The sequence below is a fragment of the Lepidochelys kempii genome, chromosome 1 (genome assembly GCF_965140265.1).
Source record: "Lepidochelys kempii isolate rLepKem1 chromosome 1, rLepKem1.hap2, whole genome shotgun sequence".
Classification (NCBI taxonomy): domain Eukaryota; kingdom Metazoa; phylum Chordata; order Testudines; family Cheloniidae; genus Lepidochelys; species Lepidochelys kempii.
In genome coordinates this window covers 50,977,051-51,001,633 of record NC_133256.1, presented here as the reverse complement: position 1 = coordinate 51,001,633, position 24,583 = coordinate 50,977,051, and the positions used below count along the sequence as shown (strand labels likewise).

At 45.5% G+C, this 24,583-nt stretch overlaps 1 protein-coding gene across 3 annotated transcripts in view; it reads right to left on the bottom strand.

Annotated features, from left to right (window-relative positions):
• Positions 1-774: 774 nt before the first annotated feature.
• The window catches only part of SERTM1 (serine rich and transmembrane domain containing 1), a 56,898-nt gene continuing 33,089 nt past the window's right edge, over positions 775-24,583 (bottom strand). For all 3 annotated transcript variants that reach the window (XM_073342094.1, XM_073342112.1, XM_073342102.1), the window contains exon 2: positions 775-6,763. In XM_073342094.1, coding sequence (XP_073198195.1) covers positions 6,256-6,579 — 324 coding nt within the window. In that variant the 5' untranslated portion in view covers positions 6,580-6,763 and the 3' untranslated portion in view covers positions 775-6,255. The remainder of the gene's footprint in view (positions 6,764-24,583) is intronic.

Sequence of the window (24,583 nt, the reverse complement as noted above, 5' to 3'; positions counted from 1 at the left end):
ACAGCTGCATAACTATGCGGTCCCACCAGTCAGTGCTTGTTTCCCAGGCCCAGAAGCAGTGCTCCACCATGTAAAGATCATGCACAACTGTCGCCAGAATCTGCAAATTGCTCCACTCCATTGCTTCTAGCAGGGCTGCTTGCATGGCATCACATTGTTCTGTGCAGCGGCTCCTGCTTCAGCTGAGCAAATACGGCAGGATAAGGCGTGAGGTGTTTGTAATGCTCACAACAACAGTGTACAGCTGAGTGGGGTCCATGCTTGCTGTGCTATGGCATCTGCGCAGGTAACCCAGGGTTAGGAAAAAAGGCACAAAAAGGCTGGTTTGTTTGCTGTTGATTTCAAGGATGGAGGTAGGGAGGGAGGTAAGTGCATCATGGGAGGCTAATGCCACGTTCCCATAACCACCCACGCAAATGTTTTGATCCCATGAGGCATTGCAAGCCCAACCCAACATTCCACTCGGTTCCATGGACTGTGGGATAGCTACCCACAGTGCAGTGCTCCATGAGTCGTTGTAAGCCCTGCTAGTGAGGATGCGCTCCACCGACACAATGTGCATAGTGGGGACATGCAGAATCGACTGTCTTAAATCGGAGGCTCAATGTCGACTTAAATAAAATCAACCTAATTTTGTAGCGTAGAGATAATATTACCCATTTTCATGCTGCGGCTCCTACCTCCTTTTTTTATATGAGTATTAACCTCATTTTCTGCAAAGGAGACACAGGTGACTGAATTCAGGCCTTGGCAGGTAAATGAAGATTGAGCTGGTTTTTAGCTATCTTGTTTTAAAGTTAATTTATTTGTATTTATAAGTCTACACACAAACACATTGGGTTACAGATTTTGGGATCTTAAACAGCTTTTATAAAGGAAATGTTACTTCTTGTTCAACTTTAAATAAATAACTTAGTATTTCCCCATGTCCTTTCACCGCTTTCTAGTGAAAATTGAGTGAAGCTGTTTCAGGAAAACTCTGTCTGTATGAATAGAGTAATTGAGAGACTAAATATCTTTATAAAAACAGGGTGGATCAGCAATCCCAGTGACTTAAGTTCTTTATTTTGCAACAAAATGCTTTGGCTCTTATAAGAATCTAATCAACACCAAAACTTATTGTATAATACGTTAATTTTTAAAAGTTGAAAACACCATCTCCAATTTAATCTGCCTTTGTCTGGCACTGAATAATGATATTTCTAATTACTACATTTACATTTGATGGTAAAAAACCTGCATTTTCATAGAGCATACAATTAATGTTGGATGTTGGGATATGTGTCCTGCCAGTAGCAAACTGATAACCTGGAGGATAAAAATGTTTTAAAATGTGTAAAAAAAGTTTGTGGAGTGTTTCATGTACAGCTGCGGCCTCACAGGCTGTAATATACCAACAACTTCTTAACTTTAACATGCTGGCCAAATAATACATGACTTGCTACTCCAAAGAGCCAGTTATCTCTAGAGAGATGCTGGGTGACGGGTGTGAAGGGTGCTGGTGCAGGAGGCACACAGACCTCTGCAGGATCGGGCACACCATTTGTAAGGGGATCGGTAACACCAGTCAGTTACAGCTACTGGTGCAGCTCTTCTAGTTAAGACCAGCGATGACACATCTCTCTTCTTCTCATGGTCCTTTAACTGAGTTGGATCTTGCTCAAGGGCAAAGCCTCCATTCACAGTAGGTGGAATGATTTTCACGATTGAGCCCAATGAACTATTCCCCTTGGAGCACGTTCTGTAATGATGCTATAATGTAATAACTGGAACAATTTGGAGTAATTTGGAGGTTGCAATAACAAACCAATCTTTGCATTCCATATTGTATCACTGTCAATTTAATGGGACTAAACCCACGTCAGGTTTGCTGGAGACCTCACAGAATTGTGCTTTGCAATAATAATAATTGCTTTATGACAGTAACTGAATACAGGACTCTGTTTTAATCAAGGGAGCTACTGTATTACATTTGGACACAATAGACAGTTACTCAGAGTATATCATACCAATTATGTAAGTGTGTATGGGTCTGTTCTCTATGCTGGGATCAATCCTGAAAACCCTTATTCCCCCGGGGCTAAGTTATGCCATTTCAGCAAGGCCCAAACTATGGGGTGTGTGGAGCACTGGGAGGCATCCAGGCTTACCATATGTGACCCTGAACTCCCTAGAGCAGGGAGAAGGCATGCCCATTACTACACCTCTTAATGGGGTGCAGCTTATTCTCCCACCATGCATACTGGGTCCATTATGTAGTGTGGAGGATGGGCTGGGCCATGGCCTCACCTCTCCGCAGCTCTTCTTATCCTCACTGGGGCACTGTGCATCCCTGGTGGAGTAAGGAGAGAGCAGGCTCTGTGAAGGGACTACGACGTTGCCTGGCCCTTACACAGGCCACTGCCAAGAAGGATTTGCCTTGCTCCTCCACCCCACTGTGCATCCATGTAAGGAGAAGGCAGAATCTGGCCCTTCACAAGAAGCCTGGGAAACAAGCAGGGAGAACTGGAAGTCCTGGCACAGTCAAGGAATTATGATGTGATTGGAATAACAGACACCTGCTGGGATAACTCACATGACTGGAGTACTGTCATGGATGGATATAAACTGTTCAGGAAGGACAGGCAGGGCAGAAAAGGTGGGGGAGTTGCACTGTATGTAAGGGAGCAGTATGACTGCTCAGAGCTCAAGTATGAAACTGCAGAAAAACCTGAGTGTCTCTGGATTAAGTTTAGAAGTGCGAGCAACAAGGGTGATGTCGTGGTGGGAGTCTGCTATAGACCACCAGACTAGGGGGATGAGGTGGACGAGGCTTTCTTCCGGCAACTCACGGAAGTTACTAGATCGCAGGCCCTGGTGCACAGACAATCCAGGAAGTTTTTGGAAAGGGTAGAGGACAATTTCCTGGTGCAAGTGCTGGAGGAACCAACTCGGGGCAGAGCTCTTCTTGACCTGCTGCTCACAAACCGGGAAGAATTAGTAGGGGAAGCTAAAGTGGATGGGAACCTGGGAGGCAGTGACCATGAGATGGTCGAGTTCAGGATCCTGACACAGGGAAGAAAGGAGAGCAGCAGAATACAGACCCTGGACTTCAGAAAAGCAGACTTTCACTCCCTCAGGGAACTGATGGACAGGATCCCCTGGGAGAATAACATGAGGGGGAAAGGAGTCCAGGAGAGCTGGCTGTATTTTAAAGAATCTTTATTGAGGTCACATGGACAAACCATCCCGATGTGTAGAAAGCATAGTAAATATGGCAGGTGACAAGCTTGGCTTAACAGTGAAATCCTTGCTGATCTTGAACACAAAAAAGAAGCTTACAAGAAGTGGAAGATTGGACAAATGACCAGGGAAGAGTATAAAATATTGCTCGGGGATGCAGGAGTGAAATCAGGAAGGCCAAATCACACCTGGAGTTGCAGCTAGCAAGAGATGTTAAGAGTAACAAGAAGGGTTTCTTCAGGGATGTTAGCAACAAGAAGAAAGTCAAGGAACGTGTGGGCCCCTTGCTGAATGAGGGAGGCAACCTAGTGACAGAGGATGTGGAAAAAGCTAATGTACTTAATGCTTTTTTTGCCTCTGTCTTCACGAACAAGGTCAGCTCCCAGACTGCTGCACTGGGCAGCACAGCATGGGGAGGAGGTGACCAGCCCTCTGTGGAGAAAGAAGTGGTTGGGGACTATTTAGAAAAGCTGGACGAGCACAAGTCCATGGTGCTGGATGCGCTGCATCCGAGAGTGCTAAAGGAGTTGGTGGATGTGATTGCAGAGCCATTGGCCATTATCTTTGAAAACTCATGGTGATCCGGGGAAGTCCCAGAAGACTGGAAAAAGGCTAACGTAGTGCCCATCTTTAAAAAAGGGAAGAAGGAGGATCCGGGGAACTACAGGCCATTCAGCCTCACCTCAGTCCCTGGAAAAATCATGGAGCAGGTCCTCAAGGAATCAATTCTGAAGCACTTACATGAGAGGAAAGTGATCAGGAACAGTCAGCATGGATTCACCAAGGGCAAGTCATGTCTGACTAATCTAATTGCCTTCTATGACGAGATAACTGGCTCTGTGGATGAGGGGAAAGCGGTGGACGTGTTGTTCCTTGACTTTAGCAAAGCTTTTGACATGGTCTCCCACAGTATTCTTGACAGCAAGTTAAAGAAATATGGGCTGGATGAATGGACTATAAGGTGGATAGAAAGTTGGCTAGATTGTTGGGCTCAATGGGTAGTGATCAATGGCTCCATGTCTAGTTGGCAGCCGGTATCAAGTGGAGTGCCCCAAGGGTTGGTCCTTGGGCCGGTTTTGTTCAATATCTTCATAAATGATCTGGAGGATGGTGTGGATTGCACCCTCAGCAAGTTTGCAGATGACACTAAACTGGGAGGAGAGGTAGATACGCTGGAGGATAGGGATAGGATACAGAGGGCCCTAGACAAATTAGAGGATTGGGTCAAAAGAAATCTGATGAGGTTCAACAAGGACAAGTGCAGAGTCCTGCACTTAGGACGGAAGAATTCCATGCACCGCTACAGACTAGGGACCGAATGGCTAGGCAGCAGTTCTGCAGAAAAGGACCTAGGGGTTACAGTGGACGAGAAGCTGGATATGAGTCAACAGTGTGCCCTTGTTGCCAAGAAGGCCAATGGCATTTTGGGATGTATAGGTAGGGGCATTGCCTGCAGATTGAGGGACGTGATCGTTCCCCTCTATTCGACGTTGGTGAGGCCTCATCTGGAGTACTGTGTCCAGTTTTGGGCTCCACACTACAAGAAGGATGTGGATAAATTGGAGAGAGTCCAGCGAAGGGCAACAAAAATGATTAGGGGACTGGAACACATGAGTTATGAGGAGAGGCTGAGGGAACTGGGATTGTTTAGTCTGCGGAAGAGAAGAATGAGGGGGGATTTGATTGCTGCTTTCAACTACCTGAAAGGGGGTTCCAAAGAGGATGGATCTAGACTGTTCTCAGTGGTAGCTGTTGACAAAAGAAGGAGTAATGGTCTCAAGTTGCAGTGGGGAGGTTTAGGTTGGATATTAGGAAAAACTTTTTCACTAGGAGGGTGGTGAAACACTGGAATGCGTTACCTAGGGAGGTGGTGGAATCTCCTTCCTTAGATATATTTAAGGTCAGGCTTGACAAAGCCCTGGCTGGGATGATTTAGTTGGGGATTGGTCCTGCTTTGAGCAGGGGGTTGGACTAGATGACCTCCTGAGGTCCCTTCCAACTCTGATATTCTATGATTCTATGATTCTGACTGATGTAAGTAGCTCCACTGAAGTAAGAACTCCTCATGCATATAAGGGCTCTTAATAAAGGCAATCAGCTGCCAGCAACAGTAATGGGAGTTATGTGTCTCTCAAGGAGAGCAGAGGCTGCTCAGATTGTGTTTGGCTTCATTAACAATAAGCTAGAATAGCACGGACATATGGAAAGGAGCTGTGTAGAGGCAGAAACCCATTCCCCCTAAGAAGCAGGTAGCCCTGTCAACTGCATGCAAGTAAGTCCTAAAAATATCTTTACAACATACAGTACAGCTTGAGTTTACAACTGTGCATATTTATTCTAGTTGCTTTTGCTAAATAAAATTAAGCAAATATGTTAAAGTGTATGTGAAAATTGACTTCTAGAGGCTTTATACAGAAAGATTCAATGGATTGATATACATAGACAAAATTAATGTTTGTTAACAAAAGAATTATTTTAGTTTTGTTTTAATAACATAATTGAAATACTGAAACGACATCACAATTAAAAACAAAACAAACAAAAAACCCCACCCAATAACTTTAAAATTGGCCAAGGTGCCAATTTGTCTATCAAATTAGTGTGGTGGCATTTTTGTGAAAGTGATCTTGTCCAGAAGGCCCTATCCAGTGAAAAGTCAATGACACACTAACAAAGGGAAATCCAGGTAAGAGGGATACAACTGCAAAGAATTAGAACATCCACCTAGAACCATATTCAAATTTGGCAGGAAGACTGTGTGTATGCATGGATGTGTATACGTATGTCAGAAAGGCAGCATTAATATTACATACATGAAGCTACGACCAGATGCCATTTTCCATGCTCCAAGATGAAAAGCATCATTAATAAAAGGGGAAATGGAAACTAAAAAGAGAAAGAAAACTCAAAGAGAAGTCTAAAAGTCACCTCTTTCATGATTAATAGTCCTCAATGGCAAATGTTACATGCACTATTTCCCTCAAAAGCTAGACAAAGTTGTTCCATTTTCCAATGTATTTCCTTCATTTCTTTTCATGAAGAAAGGTTTGAGAAAGCAGATCGCTGGGAAGAAATACTACAAACTTCTAAATTAGTGAAAGAACTTCCAGCATCACTAGTGTATTCTGGGTACGAGGCACTGGAAGAGATGATGTTTTTCAGCCTCTGAAGTGCAATGATTAATAACAAAAGAAGAAATGCTAAGAGGCTGAGAAATATAGAAACATAGACATAGACATTTGATAAGCGTCCAGCTGAGGAATCCACTGAAGTTGACAGGGATGTGGGATATAGCTCCAGAAAAGTCCCATTTTCCATGTTTCCTACTAATCCAGATGAAGGGTCAAGTTCTGACATTTTGTGTGTGTTTTTAAGGGAATAGATGTTGTAGTCAAAGGCAGTTTTAGAAGTATAAAAAATGCTGTATTCTAGATGCTTTCATTTTTCCATCAAAACATAGGCAAATTGAGTCACCCTGTGATCAGAGTTATTCTTCACTTCTCAAATCCACAGGTAATATAAGATGCTGTATCCTTCAGTCCTGAAAGAAAAGAAAAATAGAATTAATTTACCACTAGACCAGTGCTTTAATTATTCACCCGAGAGAATATAACTTTAAAAACAGTAAATTATTTCCCCATAAAGTTGACCTCAAGGACTTAAAAAAGAAAAGAAAAAAAGAAATCAGTATCTGTTGCTTTATGGGCTGATTTCCCCCAAAAGCAGGGATAGAAGGAAAATTCTGCACATCCATTTCCCACAGCTTTTACTACCAATTAGCCAGATCCAAAACTTCTGATCCAAACAGCTCTGAACTTGGTGTGGGAGGAAGTCTTGGACTGCAAACCCAGATCCAGATCCAAATTTATCGCTATGTCCACATGGAGCCAAATGAACCCCAGAATCCAAGCACCTTTGACTTTTGTAGAGGAAGGAGATGTTTCATAATGAAGATCCAGATCTGAATTGAGTGCCTCAGGCCCTTTCTATTGATGTCATCTACAGTCATGTTTGCCAGTTCATGTGCCATGTGATGCCTCAACATGAACTAAACTGGTGATATCCCAGCTACTCCCAAACCCTGTTGGAGCATAGTGCTGGCCAAATAAATGCTCTTTCATAATCTATGGTGAAGGTTTGTGCTACAGTATGAATTCCTTGCTACGGGGAATCTTTACAAAATGCAGGATTTCAGGACTTGGCCATCAACTTTCTGTTTCCACACCAAACAAAATAAAAAAATCCTTGTAAAGAGTTAAGCTTGTAATCCTAGAGCCAAGTTTTTAAGCAAGGTGACAGATGGTAAATCCACTACCACTATTAAACCTATGTTGCTGTGCTGTCTTGTCTGAGGTAACCAGAACCAGGGAATTTGCTATGGCTTATTTATTTTACATTTATAAAATGTGCGGATCTAATTTCACAAAGTGCATATACAAAGATTAAAATGCAAGAATCAAGTCATTACCAGGCTGATCTGCTATTGAGAAGGTGGCTTCAATAAAATACACTTCTCAGCCAAAAACTGCACCTTTTCCTTCTGACACCCACAGCTCAGCAAACTCGGCCTCGGTATAAGGGCTCATCTAGACTAACACTTAGTTCACTGCACTCTGGGGTGCAAATCTACCCTGCACTAACGTGCCATGCAATGCCACGCAGTAAGGTGTCTGTGTGAACACTGCTGCTGCACACTACAAGCTCCCTAGTGTGCTTTAACTTACTCCTGTTTCAAAGCGTGGTCAATCAAAGCACACCACAAAACTTTCTGTGGGTGGCAGGCTGGCAGAAGGGTCCGCATGGACACTTACTGTGGGGCAGACTAGTGCAGGGTAGATTTATACCCCAGCCTGCCATGAACTAATGTTCGTATAGACAAGACCTAGGAGAGTGGATTCCATAGCTGAGGAGGGCCCTTCCACTGAAAATACCTTGCCTCCAGAACCCTCATGTTTAAATCTGGAGGCTCAGGTGCCTCAGATGATCCCAACAGTCAGGGTACAACTGAGGCAAGAAGCGGTCTCTATACTAGTGGCTTTTGCACCCAGTGTAGCTAAGCCCCAGTGTAGATATGCTGCACCAGAGTTAGAATGGCCTTAGTGAGTGGAAAATGGGTGTAAAATGCTAATATTCTGTTTCGGTAGGTCTGTACGCCACTGTCCATAAACTTTGTACTCATGTCAATAGCTACTCAAGCTATAAGGCATTGGAGAATCACACCAACTACCTACCTATCTACAATCACATCCATCCTTTGAATGCACCTGTTGAATCCTCTTATATTGTTGGGGAAAGGTAGTGATCTTTTCTTCTCCTACAAGAAGAGAACATCTGCAGAGAATCCAAGGCCTCAGCATAAAGCTGAAGGAAGACAGGGGTCCCACCTGTGATGAGCCTGCTTTGGACCTTAAACTTTAGTTTCAACTCAGTTTAAGTATTTTTAACCTTCATTCCCAGGCTTTGAGGAACATTTTTATCTACTCTTTTTAATGCTTTGGAGAGAAGAGAAGGATTTTCCCTTGTCAAGATTTTGCTTCTAAACCTACTTTTATTAGGTTTGTATCTGCACCTTTCTACTATATCGGTGAGCATTCTATACTCTCCAGCTGGGGAAAGTAAGCAAAGCTGATTTTATAGGTGCCTTAAGGCTCTGATGTATCAATCCTGCACAGGTGCAAAAGAGAGGAGGAAGAACACAAGTGGCCCTTTCATTGTTGTGTCCCTGAGAAAGGGAAGACAAATTTGTAGTCTCTGTGCTCCAGGGATGGAAAAGACTGTGAAAGATTAGTGTCATTAACAGCTCTAGACTACCCAGAGGGACCAGGGAGGAGCCTGGGCCAAGGAGCCCAGGTTGCATGCTGTCCAAAAGTAACACAACAGTCATTTTCCCCTGACCTCCTGGGGGCGCTGTACCCTATTTAACCCTAAGTCTCTTTGCACGGGTCCAGTTCAGAATCATGAGTTCATGAGTGAAACAGGAAGTTAAACTTTTGATGCAAGGAACTCTTCAGCCTTCATCTGACATCATCTTAAAGGGCAAAGGGATTGCCCAATAGTAAAACAGAACAAAACAAAACCACACAAATAAAACAAAACTTCTTATTCCCCTTAAATAAACAGAACTACTTATTCCTATAATAAGTGGTTTTTCTGGCCGTCTTGAGAGGCCTCGCATTTTCAGATGCAACCAGTTTTAACTAAACATTGATATCGTTATTAAGACCCAGTTCTGCCATTTTTATTCCCATTGAGTAGCATTTTACTTCACAGATAATCCCTTGTGACTTCACTAAAGTTTCCTGCAGCATAAGTTCTATGCCATGTAAATAGCGGTGGCAGAATCAGGCCCTTAAAATAATAATGTTATCACTTTGTGGGTTTTTTTTTGGATGTCACACTAAAGCTAAAGTACCTTGGTATGTTTCCATGAAAGTGTTCCAACACTCTTGCCCATAATGCTCTACCTTATAACTGTAACCCCTTGGGGTTTAGAGAGCATGGTCCCTTTAAATCTTTTCCTAAGGGGGGAGGGGAAGCAGTGAGAGAAAGGAGGGAAACTCCAGGTGGGGCTCTGGAGACAGAGAGAGAGAGGGAGAAGGGTGGCGGGGTTCCCAGAAGAGATGGAACCAAATAAAATTGAGGAGAGCCTGGATGCAGCTGAAATACTGGGGAGAGTGAAGGTCCACACTCGTATTTACAACCGCAAAGTGAAGGGCATGGTAGCACTATGTACTCACTCCAAGGAAGCAGATCTTGATAAAGTGCCCAAAGAGGTGCAAGTAGGAGGTATCCCCTGGACAATTTGGGGGCAGAGCAGTCCCCTACTAGTGTGCCTATGTCACTTGAGGTGGATTCTTTAGCGCAGAAATTGCAAGCTCTGATGGTGGATGAAGAAGCGGACAAGAGAGGAATTAATTTTGGCATTAGGAGGGGCTCCAACACGCGCAGCACCCAGCCTGGTGGGATGGGCCAAAGAGCTGGGAAACACTCTCAAAGATGCATTGAAGCTGGCCTATGAAAGTGCTCCATACAAGCGGTTACGTTCTTTCTCGGAGGTGTCACCTGTACCCTCAGGGGAGGATGATTACAAGACCTGGAGGGATTTTATGGTGCCACTTGTCCAAGAGTGGGAATGCTCTGATTCTGAGAAGCGGAAACATGTGCTTGAGAGTCTGAGGGGACCTGCCATGCAAATTGTCCGAGCCCTGAAAGACTCACAACCAGCTAACACAGTGCAAGACTATTTAGAAGCTCTTGAGAGTGTCTACGGTGCTACTGATCGCAGTGAAGACCTGTATTATTGTTACCGCCATACCTATCAGGAGCCCCATGAACGATTGTCGGATTTCATCAGGAGACTAGAGCATTTGCTACAGCAGGTGGTGCGGAAGGAGGGCATCCCCATCAAGCACATTGATTCCGCTAGGTTGGACCAGATCCTTCAGGGCACCTGACAAGATGGATTGATGCTGTGGCGACTGCAGCTGAGGGAGTGGGCCCCAAACCCAGCCCCGTTCCACAAGCTCATTCGAGAGATACGTGAAGAGGAGGAGCGATTGTTGCAAGTGGACGCAGTGGTGCAGCCGAAGAAGACAGGCAGTCACACCATGACCGTGCTTGGAGAGATGGAAGAGGCCCCGTCAATGGCAGCAGCACTGAGAGATTTGACCCGAGAAGTGGCCATGATGAAGGCTCAGGGACATACTGTGCCATCCTCAAGTGGGGAGAGTAGCAGGAGGGGTGATAGCCAGCAAGAAGGTTTCTGTTACAACTGTGGGAGAGATGGGTCACTATGCCTTGGACTGCCAAAACAAGACGGATCATGCAAGGGTATCTCAGAGATTGCAGCAAACCATTAGGGAGCTTCAGGGAAACACCAATGGGGCTTGGGGAAGGAGCAACCCAAGACCCTGAAATCCCAAGGCTTCCCAGAGAAAAACACAAACAGGGGTCACCCAGATGGGCTGGTAGACCCTCAGGCTATAGTACCTGTTCGTATAGAAGGATGATTGTATGAGGCATTGCTGGACAGCAGATCGCCATACTTTATGAATCTTACTACCAAGAATACGTACAGCATTTACCCTTGCGTCCCCTGTCTAGCCTGACAGTATGGGGAATTGGCTGTGACTCCTGCTCCTATCGGGGATATATTCTGTTGAATGTCCGGTTTCCAAAGAACGTTGCGGGAGTAAACCAGGAAATAGAAACATTGGCACTGGTCTGCCCAGATCCAAAGGGAAGAGAGTATGCACCTTTAAATCTAGGGACAAATGCAAACCTGTTCCAGAGATTGGCGTGGAAATGCCGTGAGATGGCAGGGAACAAATATCTGTGGGAGCTGCCAATGCACGCTTTATGTAAAGCCGCATACCAGCGAGCGAGGGGCCCCCAATCCCAAGAGGAGACCAAGGCTAGACCTTTTGGGAGGAACAGATTCCAGTCTGGGGTTTCCCCCATTCCTGCTGAGTGGAAGGACCGCCTGTGTGAAAAGTTAGTCAAGAGGAAAGCTGTTTTCTCTATGCGCAAGTGGGATGTTGGGTGTGCACATGATGTGGAACACCATATCCAAATGCAGGATGGTCAGCCTTTTCGAGAGATGTCAAGATGATTAGTCCCCACTGATACTGAAGATGTGAGGCAGCAGCTACAGGAACTGGCTCAAACAGGTATCATTGAGGAATCCAGGAGCCCCTACACATTGCTGATCATAGTAGTACGAAAGAAAAGTGGAATGGTGTGCATGTGTGTCGACTATCACACTCTGAACCGGCGGACGATCCCTGACCAATACACAATGCCCCAGGTGGATGATGCCTTGGATAGCCTGAATGGTAGCTGCTGGTTCTCTGTCCTTGACCTCTGCAGTGGATACTATCAAGTGCCCACGGCCCCAGAGGACCGGGAGAAGACAGCATTCATCTGCCCCTTACGGTTTTACCAATTTAATTGCATGCCCCAGGGAGTATCTCAAGTTCCAGTCATGTTTCAGTGACGCATGTTGCTGGTGGTAGCGGACATGCACCTTTTGGAGTGTCTGGAGTACTTGGATGACATTGTAGTGTTCGGGTGCACTTTAGAAGAACATGAGACTCGGCTGTGTAAAGTCCTGGATCGTTTGGAACACGCAGGCCTCAAGTTATCCTTAGACAAGTGCATCTTCTGCCCGACATCCGTGCGGTATGTGGGACACATAGTGTCTGCAGATGGTATAATTACAGACCCAGAGAAGGTGAAGGTGGTAATTCCTTGGCCGAGGCCCACGACTCTCAAGAAATTATAGTCGTTTCCAGGATTCTGTGGCTATTACCGCAGGTTCATCAAGAATTTTTTGCACATCGTACATGCACTCACAGAGCTCACCAAGGGATACCCCCCACAAATAAGAAGAAGGGGAACGCACCTCGGCATCAGTACTGTAATGTGGGTGCACCTTTTGGAAAGCAGCGGACTGCTGAGTGTGAAGAAGCTTTCCGTAAAATCATTCAACAGCTCACTCAAGCACCTGTTTTGGTGTACGCTGATCCCACTCAGCCATATGAACTTCATGTTGATGCAAGGTACACAGGTTTAGGCGCTGTCCTTTCTCAAGAGCATGAGGGCAAACTCCAACCGGTAGCGTTTGCAAGTCGAGATCTCACACCGCCTGAGAGAAACTACCCTGCTCATCAAGTGGAGTTCCTGCCATTGAAATGGTCCATCACCGAGAGGTTTCATGACTACCTCTATGGGGCCAAGTTCACTGTAAAAACCAATAATAACCCTTTGACATACATCAAAACAACAGCAAAATTATCCATAGCAGGGCACCGGTGGTTAGCGGCACTCTCTGCCTATGATTTCACTCTGCAGTATCTACCTGGGTGAACAAACATGGATGCAGATGTCTTGTCTCGGCGGCCTCATTCTAAAGATTTATAACCCAATGATCAGATGAATGTGGAGACCCCTGAATTGAGAGCTTTATGCCAATGGGTATCCATTGTGGAGGAAAAAGCCACAGCTAATGGAGAATGAGCAATTGACTGTCTGGGTGCACCACAAGAAGCCATACCCATAGTCTACTCAAGTTTTACTAGAGTACAGGACCCTCAGCTACCCAGACTAAAGGATCGAGAGGTGGAGCATGCCCAGTGAGCTGATCCACGGATGAAGGACATCCTTTATGCATTGGAAAGGGGAAAGGATCCCAAGGCTATTCGACTGAGTCTCCCAGAGGAGGCCCTTTTGCTGAAAGAATGGGACCACCTATTGGTTCGGGATGGATGACTTTATCGAGGGCAGAAGCATCCCCAGAGGCCTCACCCAAAGCAATTGTTGCTACCGCAGAAGTACTGGTGAGGCGTGTTAGAGGCCTGCCATAATTGAATGGGGCATCTGGGAGTCAAGTGATTGGAGACAAGAGTTAAGGGAAGATTCTATTGGCCCCAAATGGGGCATGGCATTGCCTACCATATTCGCACCTGCACCAGATGTATCCAACGAAAGACTCTGCCTACGCAGGTGGCTCCTCTTGTCAGCATCACAAGTTCTGCACCCATGGAGCTTGTCTTTATGTACTTTCTAGCATTAGAGCCTAACCGTCGGGGTACTGCAAATATTTTGGTGGTCACTGACCATTTTACTCATTATGCCCAGGCTTATGCCACCAAAGATCAAAAAGCTTCCACAGTTGCCAAGATCCTGTGGGAAAAGTTCTTCATTCACTATGGGTTGCACGCCAGACCACACTCAGATCAGGGACAGGATTTTGAAAGTCGGTTAATAAAAGAACTTTGTAAGTTCATGGGGATCAAGAAATCACGCACCACCCCTTATCATCCACAAGGGGATCCACTATCAGAATGATTCAACCGCACACTGCTGAACATGCTGGGAACTCTGGAGCCTCAGCAGAAAAAATACTGGAGCCAGCACATGAAGCATCTGACACATGCGTATAACTGCTCTCGACATAATGCAACTGGGTTCACACCATATATGCTAATGTTCGGTCAAGAAGCCTGGTTGCCGGTTGATCTCTGTTTTGGAGTGTCTTCAGGTGGGGCACTCCCAGAAACATACTTGGGGTATGTGACTCGCTGAAGAAATCAACCGAAGGAGGCATATCGGATAGCGACGTAAGCAGCTGGTCACCAGAATCAAAAGAATAAAACCCGATATGATCAGCAAGTGAGGCAACAGGAGATTCAGGTTGGTGACTGAGTTTTGGCCCAAAATCTCGGCCTACAGGGAAAACACAAAATTGCAGATCATTGGGAGTCACACTCATACATTGTAGAGAAGAAACTTGGGGATCTACCAGTATATCACATACATCCTTAGGGCAGTCATGGCCCCACCAAAACTCTCCACCAGAATCATTTGTTACCTGTAGGACAAGTATTGTTTCACCATAAGGATGTTTCCACAGATTTTGAGCCTCCTGGCCCCATGAGTCAGACACAGTCCCAACAATGGAAATATACCTGTCCGCTGCAAACGCCCAGCTCCTCGGAGAGTAAGGATGAAATGAGGTTTGGCAATCATCCAGTTTGGAATGCCCCGACCCTAATGGACCCTCTTGTTGCACAAAGAGATGGTGAAGGGGAAGAACCCATATTGAGCACTTCCGATGCCCCACTGTCCAAAGCTGTGGAGACCCCCCCCAAGAACATGATGAGGAAGATTCAGTGCAGGCAGAGAACCCTGTACCGCAAACAGCCACTTTAAACCCAGATGCCCTCGAATTCATGTCTCAAGGATCCATCATCTTGCCTCCATGTTCAGTGTGTCACCTCAGCCAATACCTGACAGCCAGCCTAGATGTTCCTCCAGGGAAGGGAAGCCCAGGTGTGTGCTGACATATGATCATTTAGGGGAACCCAGTGACCTACAGATCTCTGGGGGTGCCATGGGGGATGAGTTGCCTCATGGGAAACCTGTTCCACCCCTCGGGGTCCTGTGGGATGGATGACGGGAATGCTCCTGACGAATGGGGGCCCTGGGTCTCCTGCTGGGGATCCATGGTGTAGTTGCCCACTTTGATGGGGATATAAAGGATTATTTCTTTTGGGTGGGGGAGAGTGTAACTCCTTGGGGTTTAGAGAGCATGGCCCCTTTAAATCTTTTCCTAAGGGGAGAGGAGGAGCAGTGAGAGAAAGGAGGGAAACTCCAGGTGGGGCTCTGAAGCCAGAGAGAGAAGGAGAAGAGTGGCAGCCCGCAGGCCCTCACAAAGTGAAGCAGCAGAGAACCTGCCTGAAGCCTGGGAAGGACATGGCAGCCAAGCGGGGACACCCCAGGACAGGAGCCAAGAGGAGCACTGTGTCAGGGAGGAATTGCCTGAGAAGGACAGGCCGGAGCTAGACCCAGTATCACTGCTGCCCAGAGCTGCATGGGGCTGTGAGTACTGGGGCTTGTGACTCTGCACTGGGAAGAAGGAGGGAGGCTGCTAGTTAGTTAAGTGGGGAGGTGGTCTCTCTGTGTGGCTTTGCAGAAAGCAGCACAAGAGGCCACCAGAGGGGTTTGTTGGGGAAAGTTCACTGCCGCCAAAGACGATCAGGAGCACCCAAGACTCAGCACTGAACTGGAACTTTGCTCAGGACTCCTGAACTCTGTGTGCAGACACATTGCTCGGTGTCTGCCCTTTCCAACTGTGCTACCACTGGGCCTGTGGGGCTTTGGTTTGGATGCAACCCTGTACTACTGCTCCCCCTACATTTCCCCTTGTTGTTTTTCTCCTCTCATTCCTCTGTAAATACATTTTTCCCTTTGTTATATCCATTGTACTTTTCCTGTGGGTGTGTGTGTTCACTCTGAGGGGTTTAGAACAGGTGCCTCTGGGGTGGAAGAGATTTTTCCTGCTGCATTGCTGCACGTGCCATCTCTTGGCCAGAGCTGCCTGCAGAGCAGACTCCATCTTGGCCACGAGGGCGCTAAAGTTACATAATTTTACCTTTAACATTTATATTTCCTGTCAATTCTCCTAACTTAATTATCTGTTTCTTCATGAGGCTGACACTTTCACTGCCTGTGAGAAAAGCAAGAAATTGTACTAATGATCCTCAAGAAGGATGAGATAAGTTTCTGCTGATGCTGTTTCTTCTCTGGCAGACTAATAAAATCCTAAGGAGATACTTATTGAGAGTGCTAAAAATCTGACTTGCAGTCTCTACAATAATTAGCATAAAGTTACCCATCATGCTTTGCACTGTAAATTACATTTAGAGACAATACTATACGCCATAAATAGCCCTATGTATCCAAGTAATAATGACTAAACTAAGCAGTAGATAGTCTTTTAGTAATACAATTCTTTTTTTGTAAACCTTAATTTGTTTTCCGTACCTAGACTCCAGTGTAAGTGAATGCATTCTAAGTGTTCACATAGATAAATAAATAATTACACTATGGTATGAAATCTGCCTTGGTTTTATTGCACACACTTTTGCCATTCTTAATCAGGCCTTCAAATGGCCTAAAATGTGTCCACAAAATAATTAGAGGTGCAAAATTGCACCTGTAAATTTCAGACACAAAAAAGAAGGGCAGGTTTTGAAAATCTGACCCTTTTGGTATATATCTTTATATTGATTCATAAAATATGTTGAAACAAACAATTGTTTTAACCCCAGTATTATTTATTCCAAGGAATAATATTTAAAGTACACTGAAATCAGTTATATTAGACTCAACAGGGAGAGATTCTCCTTTACTCACGAAAGCTTATGCTCAAATAAATTTGTTAGTCTCTAAGGTGCCACAAGTACTCCTTTTCCTTTCCTTTAGTGGCACAAAGTGAAGTAATGGGATAAAATGTAATGATTTATTAGTTTGCAATTACTTAAATGTCTTATGGCTAGATTTTGTTTAAAAAGATACGCTTTGATATAAAAGATTTTGTCCTTGATTAATCATCACAGTGAACAGCAGATCAATTGTTAATTACATTTCTCTATAACAATCTAAGAAAGTAATTCATGCTTGTTTTAATTTGTTAAAACATGGGACATTTATTCAAAATTCTTTATAAAACTTTAAATCTGGTATGTCTTACTTTTGCAGTTAAGAATTATGGACCGATTCAACAAAGCATTTTAGGCCCATGCTTAGCTTTAAGCACACAAGTTGTTTCAGTTACTTCAAGGAAATTAATCATAGGCTTAAAGTTAAGCATGCACATATATACACACGGATGACTTGCTGTATTGCTGTATTGGGGGCCTTTATGCTCAATGTAGATCATTACAATATCAATTAGATTGTTGTTTTTTAAAAAACTGAATACTGTGAATCAATATCATAGACAGTATAAAATGTTATATTCCAATGGGCTAGACTCCAGTTTCCTTACTCACACAGTTTCCTCACTCACCTGAGTATCTGACCCAATGTAAGCATGAAGTGATGTGAATATGCCTACCACAAGATGAGAGGAACTCTTTGGAAACATTTTGGGGCAACCCAGAAAAAAAGGTGTGTTTTTAAAATACATATTTAAAAGGACGGAACTTCACATAGAAATGTTAGATTCAAATGTATCTCAGGTGCCTTTTACAAATTTTCATTATCCCGTTGACATTAATGGCAAAGACCTGTTGACTTCAGTTGGAACAGGATTGGCCCTGCAGCTCTGATGTTATTCATAGAAAGGTACAAAACCTGTTAGGAGAAAAGAAAATGAAATAGACAGGTAGGCCCTGTTTCTGCATCATTAGGAAGCTGGAAAGCAGCCAGATCTCCCCATCTAGGGTTCCCTCTTCTAGTATAGGTGACTAGCATTGATGGAAGGGCTGTGTGATGGGTGTATCAGGCCCTTTGAGGCCCCCTGCTGGAAGCCTCATGGTCCTACCACACCCCGCTCCAGAAAACAGCAGTAGTGGTGGGACCTCCAAGCGGCATAAGGAGGCTGAGAGGAAGTAGCCAATCAGAGCCCAGCAGGCTCATATAAAAGGAGCTGCTGACAGAGCAGATCAGTTGCTGGCTGAAGTTAGGGGGGCAAGAAACGTGCTCCTGGCTAGATGAAGGAGTTGTAATACCTGGACAGAGCAGTTCCTGGCTGGAGTCAGAAAAGCAAGGAAGGTGCTTCTGCTGATGACTGGGACTCATGCAAGATTTCAGCCCTGAAGTAAGGGTGAAGCTGAAAGTGCTGGGGCTAGTGGGAAAGAAAGAAGGGAAGTGGCTCAGGGAAAGGCAGCAGCAAGTAGTTAAAGAGAAGCAGCTGGTGGCTGCTACTTATAGGGCCCCTGTGTTGGGACCCGGAGTAGTGGGTGGGGCAGGTCCCCTCCCCCACAAGCAGAGTGGCCTGAGCCCAGAGAAGGGAGCTTAACGAAGCCCAGAGAAGAAGAGAGAAGACCCTAAAGAAGGTCAGCATTTAATTGAACCATGTTAACCCAAAAGGGGATCAAACTGAACTAGTAACTCAGCTGGAGAGGTGGGGTCTGGAAGGCTTGCTACAGAGCAAAGAGTCACCAGGGAAGGACGCAGGGGCACTGCTCCATAACAGAGCAGGTACCATGGGAAGCTAGCTCAGGAGGAGCCAAGGCTAATCAGGGTACTGTGGCCCTGTTAGACTGACTGAGAACTGAGCCTGGAGACAGGGCTACAGACTGCAATGTTACAGAGGACACTGTGAGAGCCCCTATTGGATTTGTAGCCCAGAAAGGGACTGTTTTGTTTGTATACCTACAAATGGTGTGTGACTCAGCCAGAGAGCCAAGTCACTGAAAACCTGCTCGAGAAGTTTAACTATCAACAGGGGCTACCACAAGCAGAGCAAAGCTGAGAGAGTGCAGGTGCAGACGCACCTCGCCAGCAGGGGCACTCATTCGAGAGAGTGAGTGGTCTCATCACAGGCTGTGCTTGAGATGTTATGAAGGAGTGTGGCTAAATGGTCGTGGACTGCTTTAAACTCTGCTTGGTCAAACTGGCTCCCCTACCAGCCTCAAGTTTGGAGAGCCACAAACAGAACCTCCAGGCCCAGTGAACAATTAGCAGAGTATAGGATTGAAAACTTGCTCTTTTTGGTACAAGTGTGCAAATAATTGAAGGAAACAATCTTGCCTAAACATCGTGGGACAAATTCCTTCCTGAAATCATAGAAATCATAGCTATGTGGGACTGGCAGGAACCTCAGTAGGTCATCTAGTTTGGTCCCCTGCACTGAGGCAGGACTAAGTACTATCTAGACCATCCCTTTTGGTTTTTCTCTAATAGGTTCTTAGTAACCTCCAATGATGGAGATTCCACAACCTCCATAGGTAATTTATTCCAGTGCTTAACCACCCTGACAGGAAGTTTTTCCTAATGTTCAACCTAAATCTCCCTTGCTGCAATTTAAGCCCATTACTTCTTGTCTTCTCAGTGGCTGAAGAGTACAATTTATCACTCTTCCCTTTATAACAACCTTTTACGTACTTGAAGACTGTTATCATGTCCCCCCCTCAGTCTTCTCTGCTACAGAATACACCAACCCATTTTTTAAAATCTTCCCTCATAGGTTATGTTTTCAAGATGTTTAATCATTTTTGTTGCTCTCCTCTGGACTTTCTCCAGTTTGTCCACATCTGAGTGTCCTGAGTGTCTCTGGATTAAGTTTAGAAGTGTGTGCAACAACAGTGATGTAGTGGTGGGAGTCTGCTAAAGACCACCGGACAAGGGGGATGAGGTAGATGAGGCTTTCTTCCGGCAACTCACGGAAGCTACTAGATCACATGCCCTGATTCCCATGGGCGACTTTAATCACCCTGATATCTGCTGGGAGAGCAATACAGCGGTGCATAGACAATCCAGGAAGTTTTTGGAAAGCGTAGGGGACAATTTCCTGGCGCAAGTGCTAGAGGAGCCAACTAGGGGGGGCGCTTTTCTTGACCTGCTGCTCACAAACCGGGTAGAATTAGTGGGGGAAGCAAAAGTGGATGGGAATCTGGGAGGCAGTGATCATGAGTTGGTTGAGTTCAGGATCCTGACGCAGGGAAGAAAGGTAAGCAGCAGGATACGGACCCTGGACTTCAGGAAAGCAGACTTCGACTCCCTCAGGGAACGGATGGCCAGGATCCCCTGGGGGACTAACTTGAAGGGGAAAGGAGTCCAGGAGAGCTGGCTGTATTTCAAGGAATCCCTGTTGAGGTTACAGGGACAAACCATCCCAATGAGTCGAAAGAATAGTAAATATGGCAGGCGACCAGCTTGGCTTAATAGTGAAATCCTAGCAGATCTTAAACATAAAAAAGAAGCTTACAAGAAGTGTAAGGTTGGACATATGACCAGAGAAGAGTATAAAAATATTGCTCGGGCATGTAGGAATGAAATCAGGAGGGCCAAATCTCATCTGGAGCTGCAGCTAGCGAGAGATGTCAAGAGTAACAAGAAGAGTTTCTTCAGGTATGTTGGCAACAAGAAGAAAGCCAAGGAAAGTGTGGGCCCCTTACTGAATAAGGGAGGCAACCTAGTGACAGAGGATGTGGAAAAAGCTAATGTACTCAATGCTTTTTTTGCCTCTGTCTTCACTAACAAGGTCAGCTCCCAGACTGCTGCGCTGGGCATCACAAAATGGGGAAGAGATGGCCAGCCCTCTGTGGAGATAGAGGTGGTTAGGGACTATTTAGAAAAGCTGGATGTGCACAAGTCCATGGGACCGGACGAGTTGCATCCGAGAGTGCTGAAGGAATTGGCGGCTGTGATTGCAGAGCCATTGGCCATTATCTTTGAAAACTCGTGGCGAACCGGGGAAGTCCCGGATGACTGGAAAAAGGCTAATGTAGTGCCAATCTTTAAAAAAGGGAAGAAGGAGGATCCTGGGAACTACAGGCCAGTCAGCCTCACCTCAGTCCCTGGAAAAATCATGGAGCAGGTCCTCAAAGAATCAATCCTGAAGCACTTGCATGAGAGGAAGGTGATCAGGAACAGCCAGCATGGATTCACCAAGGGAAGGTCATGCCTGACTAATCTAATTGCCTTTTATGATGAGATTACTGGTTCTGTGGATGAAGGGAAAGCAGTGGATGTATTGTTTCTTGACTTTAGCAAAGCTTTTGACACGGTCTCCCACAGTATTCTTGTCAGCAAGTTAAGGAAGTATGGGCTGGATGAATGCACTATAAGGTGGGTAGAAAGCTGGCTAGATTGTCGGGCTCAACGGGTAGTGATCAATGGCTCCATGTCTAGTTGGCAGCCGGTATCAAGTGGAGTGCCCCAAGGGTCGGTCCTGGGGCCGGTTTCGTTCAATATCTTCATAAATGATCTGGAGGATGGTGTGGATTGCACTCTCAGCAAATTTGCGGATGATACTAAACTGGGAGGAGTGGTAGATACGCTGGGAGGGGAGGGATAGGATACAGAAGGACCTAGACAAATTGGAGGATTGGGCCAAAAGAAATCTGATGAGGTTCAATAAGGATAAGTGCAGGGTCCTGCACTTAGGATGGAAGAATCCAATGCACCGCTACAGACTAGGGACCGAATGGCTAGGCAGCAGTTCTGCGGAAAAGGACCTAGGGGTGACAGTGGACGAGAAGCTGGATATGAGTCAGCAGTGTGCCCTTGTTGCCAAGAAGGCCAATGGCATTTTGGGATGTATAAGTAGGGGCATAGCGAGCAGATCGAGGGACGTGATCGTTCCTCTCTATTCGACATTGGTGAGGCCTCATCTGGAGTACTGTGTCCAGTTTTGGGCCCCACACTACAAGAAGGATGTGGATAAATTGGAGAGAGTCCAGTGAAGGGCAACAAAAATTATTAGGGGTCTAGAACACATGACTTATGAGGAGAGGTTGAGGGAGCTGGGATTGTTTAGCCTGCAGAAGAGAAGAATGAGGGGGGATTTGATAGCTGCTTTCAACTACCTGAAAGGGGGTTCCAAAGAGATTGGCTCTAGACTGTTCTCAATGGTAGCAGATGACAGAATGAGGAGTAATGGTCTCAAGTTGCAGTGGGGGAGGTTTAGATTGGATATTAGGAAAAACTTTTTCACTAAGAGGGTGGTGAAGCACGGGAATGCGTTACCTAGGGAGGTGGTAGAATCTCCTTCCTTAGAGGTTTTTAAGGTCAGGCTTGACAAAGCCCTGGCTGGGATGATTTAACTGGGAATTGGTCCTGCTTCGAGCAGGGGGTTGGACTAGATGACCTTCAGGGGTCCCTTCCAACCCTGATATTCTATGATTCTATGATTCTTCTGAAATGTGGCACCCAAAATTAGACAGAATACTCCAGTTGAGGCCTAATCAGCGCAGAGTACAGCGGATGAATTACTTCTCGTGTCTTGCTTACAACACTCCTGCTGCTACATCCCAGAAGATGGTTGGGGTGGTTTTTTTGGTTTTTTTGCAACAGTGTTAAACTGTTGACTCATATTTAGTTTAGGATCCAGTACAGCCCCCAGATCCTTTTCTGTAGTACTCCTCCTAGGCAGTCCTCTTCCATTTTGTATTTGTGCAATTGATTATTCCTTCCTAATTGTAGTACTTTGCATTTGTCCTTACTGAATTTCATTCTGTTTAATTCAGACCATTTCTCCAATTTGTCAAGATTATTGTGAATTCTAATCCTGTCCTCCAACATGCTTGCAATCCCTCCCGGTTTGGTATCATCTGCAAACTTTATGTGTATTTTCTGTGCCATTATCCAAATTATTCATCAAGATATTGAATAGAACTGAACCCAGGACTGATCTCTGGGGGACCCTACAATATGCCCTTCCAGATCGATTTTTGAACCATTGAAAACTACTCTGAGTATCTTTCCAGCCAGTTATGCACCCACCTTACAGTAGGTTCATCTAGGTTAGCGTTTCCCAAACTTGGGATGCCGCTTGTTCAGGGAAAGCCCCTGGCGGGCCCAGCCAGTTTGTTTACCTGCCGTGTCCACAGGTTTGGCCGATCGCAGCTCCCACTGGCTGCTGTATGCTGTCCCTCAGCCCACACCACTTCCCGCAGCCCCCATTGGCCAGGCACAGTGAACCGCGGCCAGTGGGAGCCGCAATCGGCCTAACCTGCGGACGTGGCAGGTAAACAAACCGGCTGGGCCCGCCAGGGGCTTTCCCTGAACAAGCGGTGTCCCAAGTTTGGGAAACACTGGTCTAGGCTATATTTCTCTAATTTATTTATGAGAAGGTCATGTGAGACAGTATCAAAAGCTTTACAAAAGTAGAGATATGACATCTACTGCTTCCCTCCTATCACAGGGCTTGTTACCCTGTCAAAGAAGGATATTAGGTTGATTTGACATAATGTTAGCCTACCCCATTTACACTGATGTTCAGTATGTTAGTCGTCCAATGACTGCCAACTTTTTTGGTGAAAACTGAAAAAAAATACATTCTTTTGTCTACACTTGAAAGTTATTTTTGATTAAGGTGGGGTGAATTTAAAGTTCAGCAGCTAAAATAGAAAAATTTAAAGTGGAATAACTCCATGGGTGGATGCTTATTCCAGAATAAGAGTGTTCACATGTGGAGTTATTCCTGAATAGTTTATTCCTGCATAACTCCATCCCACATCAGTCCCAATAGTAAAGACTCTGCAAGCCAAATTGAGCTCTCATTTACATTTGTGTAACCTTCTTGCCTTCAGATTAGGCCTTCACTATGCAATCCCATGACCTTTCAATATGTTGGCATAGCTTGAACTGATTGGAGCTTAGTAAACAAATCTGTTGATGATGCTAAAAAGGAAAAGAATCTAGCTCCACTCTTTGTTTTAGCTCTTCAGCCCTAACAGGCGTAAAAAGTAATAAATGATTATTTATTCGTCCGGATAAGTCATCCGTCACTTAAGACACCAGATATGACTGACTACTGTGACAGGGTCGGGCCAGATGGCTATAGGAGAGTAATTTTTTTTTTTGAAGCAAAAGAGGTATTTTTTTTATTTGCATAACACACTTACAAAACAAAACAACAGCATATGCAATGTGTAACACAGCAACCAATCACAATTGTTTTCTCATTAGCTTCAGGGGAGGGAAGTGTTCAAGCTTGCCTGGGCCCAGAGCTGGGGGCTTCCTCAACTCTCGTGGTCTTCCACCCTAACGAGTTACCTGGTGGTCCAGAGCGAGGGGGCTTCATCGACTCTCAAGGTCTGCCACCCCCTCGAGTTACCTGGCGCCACGCCCGAGTGTCACCAACAATTCCCTCCTCTGAAAGCACCCAACAAAAGGGGCAGGTTGTGGGATGGACAACCCGGGGGGGGGAGGGCCACGTGCACCCACGTGTGAAAGGACCCCTCTAAGGTGGTGGTGTCCGCAGCAGCAATGGCTGGGGCTGGGGTCCTTTACTCTCTCCCCCAATCAAAGGGTCAAAACAAAGGGAGCCGGATGGGGACACCAAGCAGAGAGCCTCAGACAGCGCCCACCACTCCTCAAAAGCATCAAGGGAGTCGGAGGACGC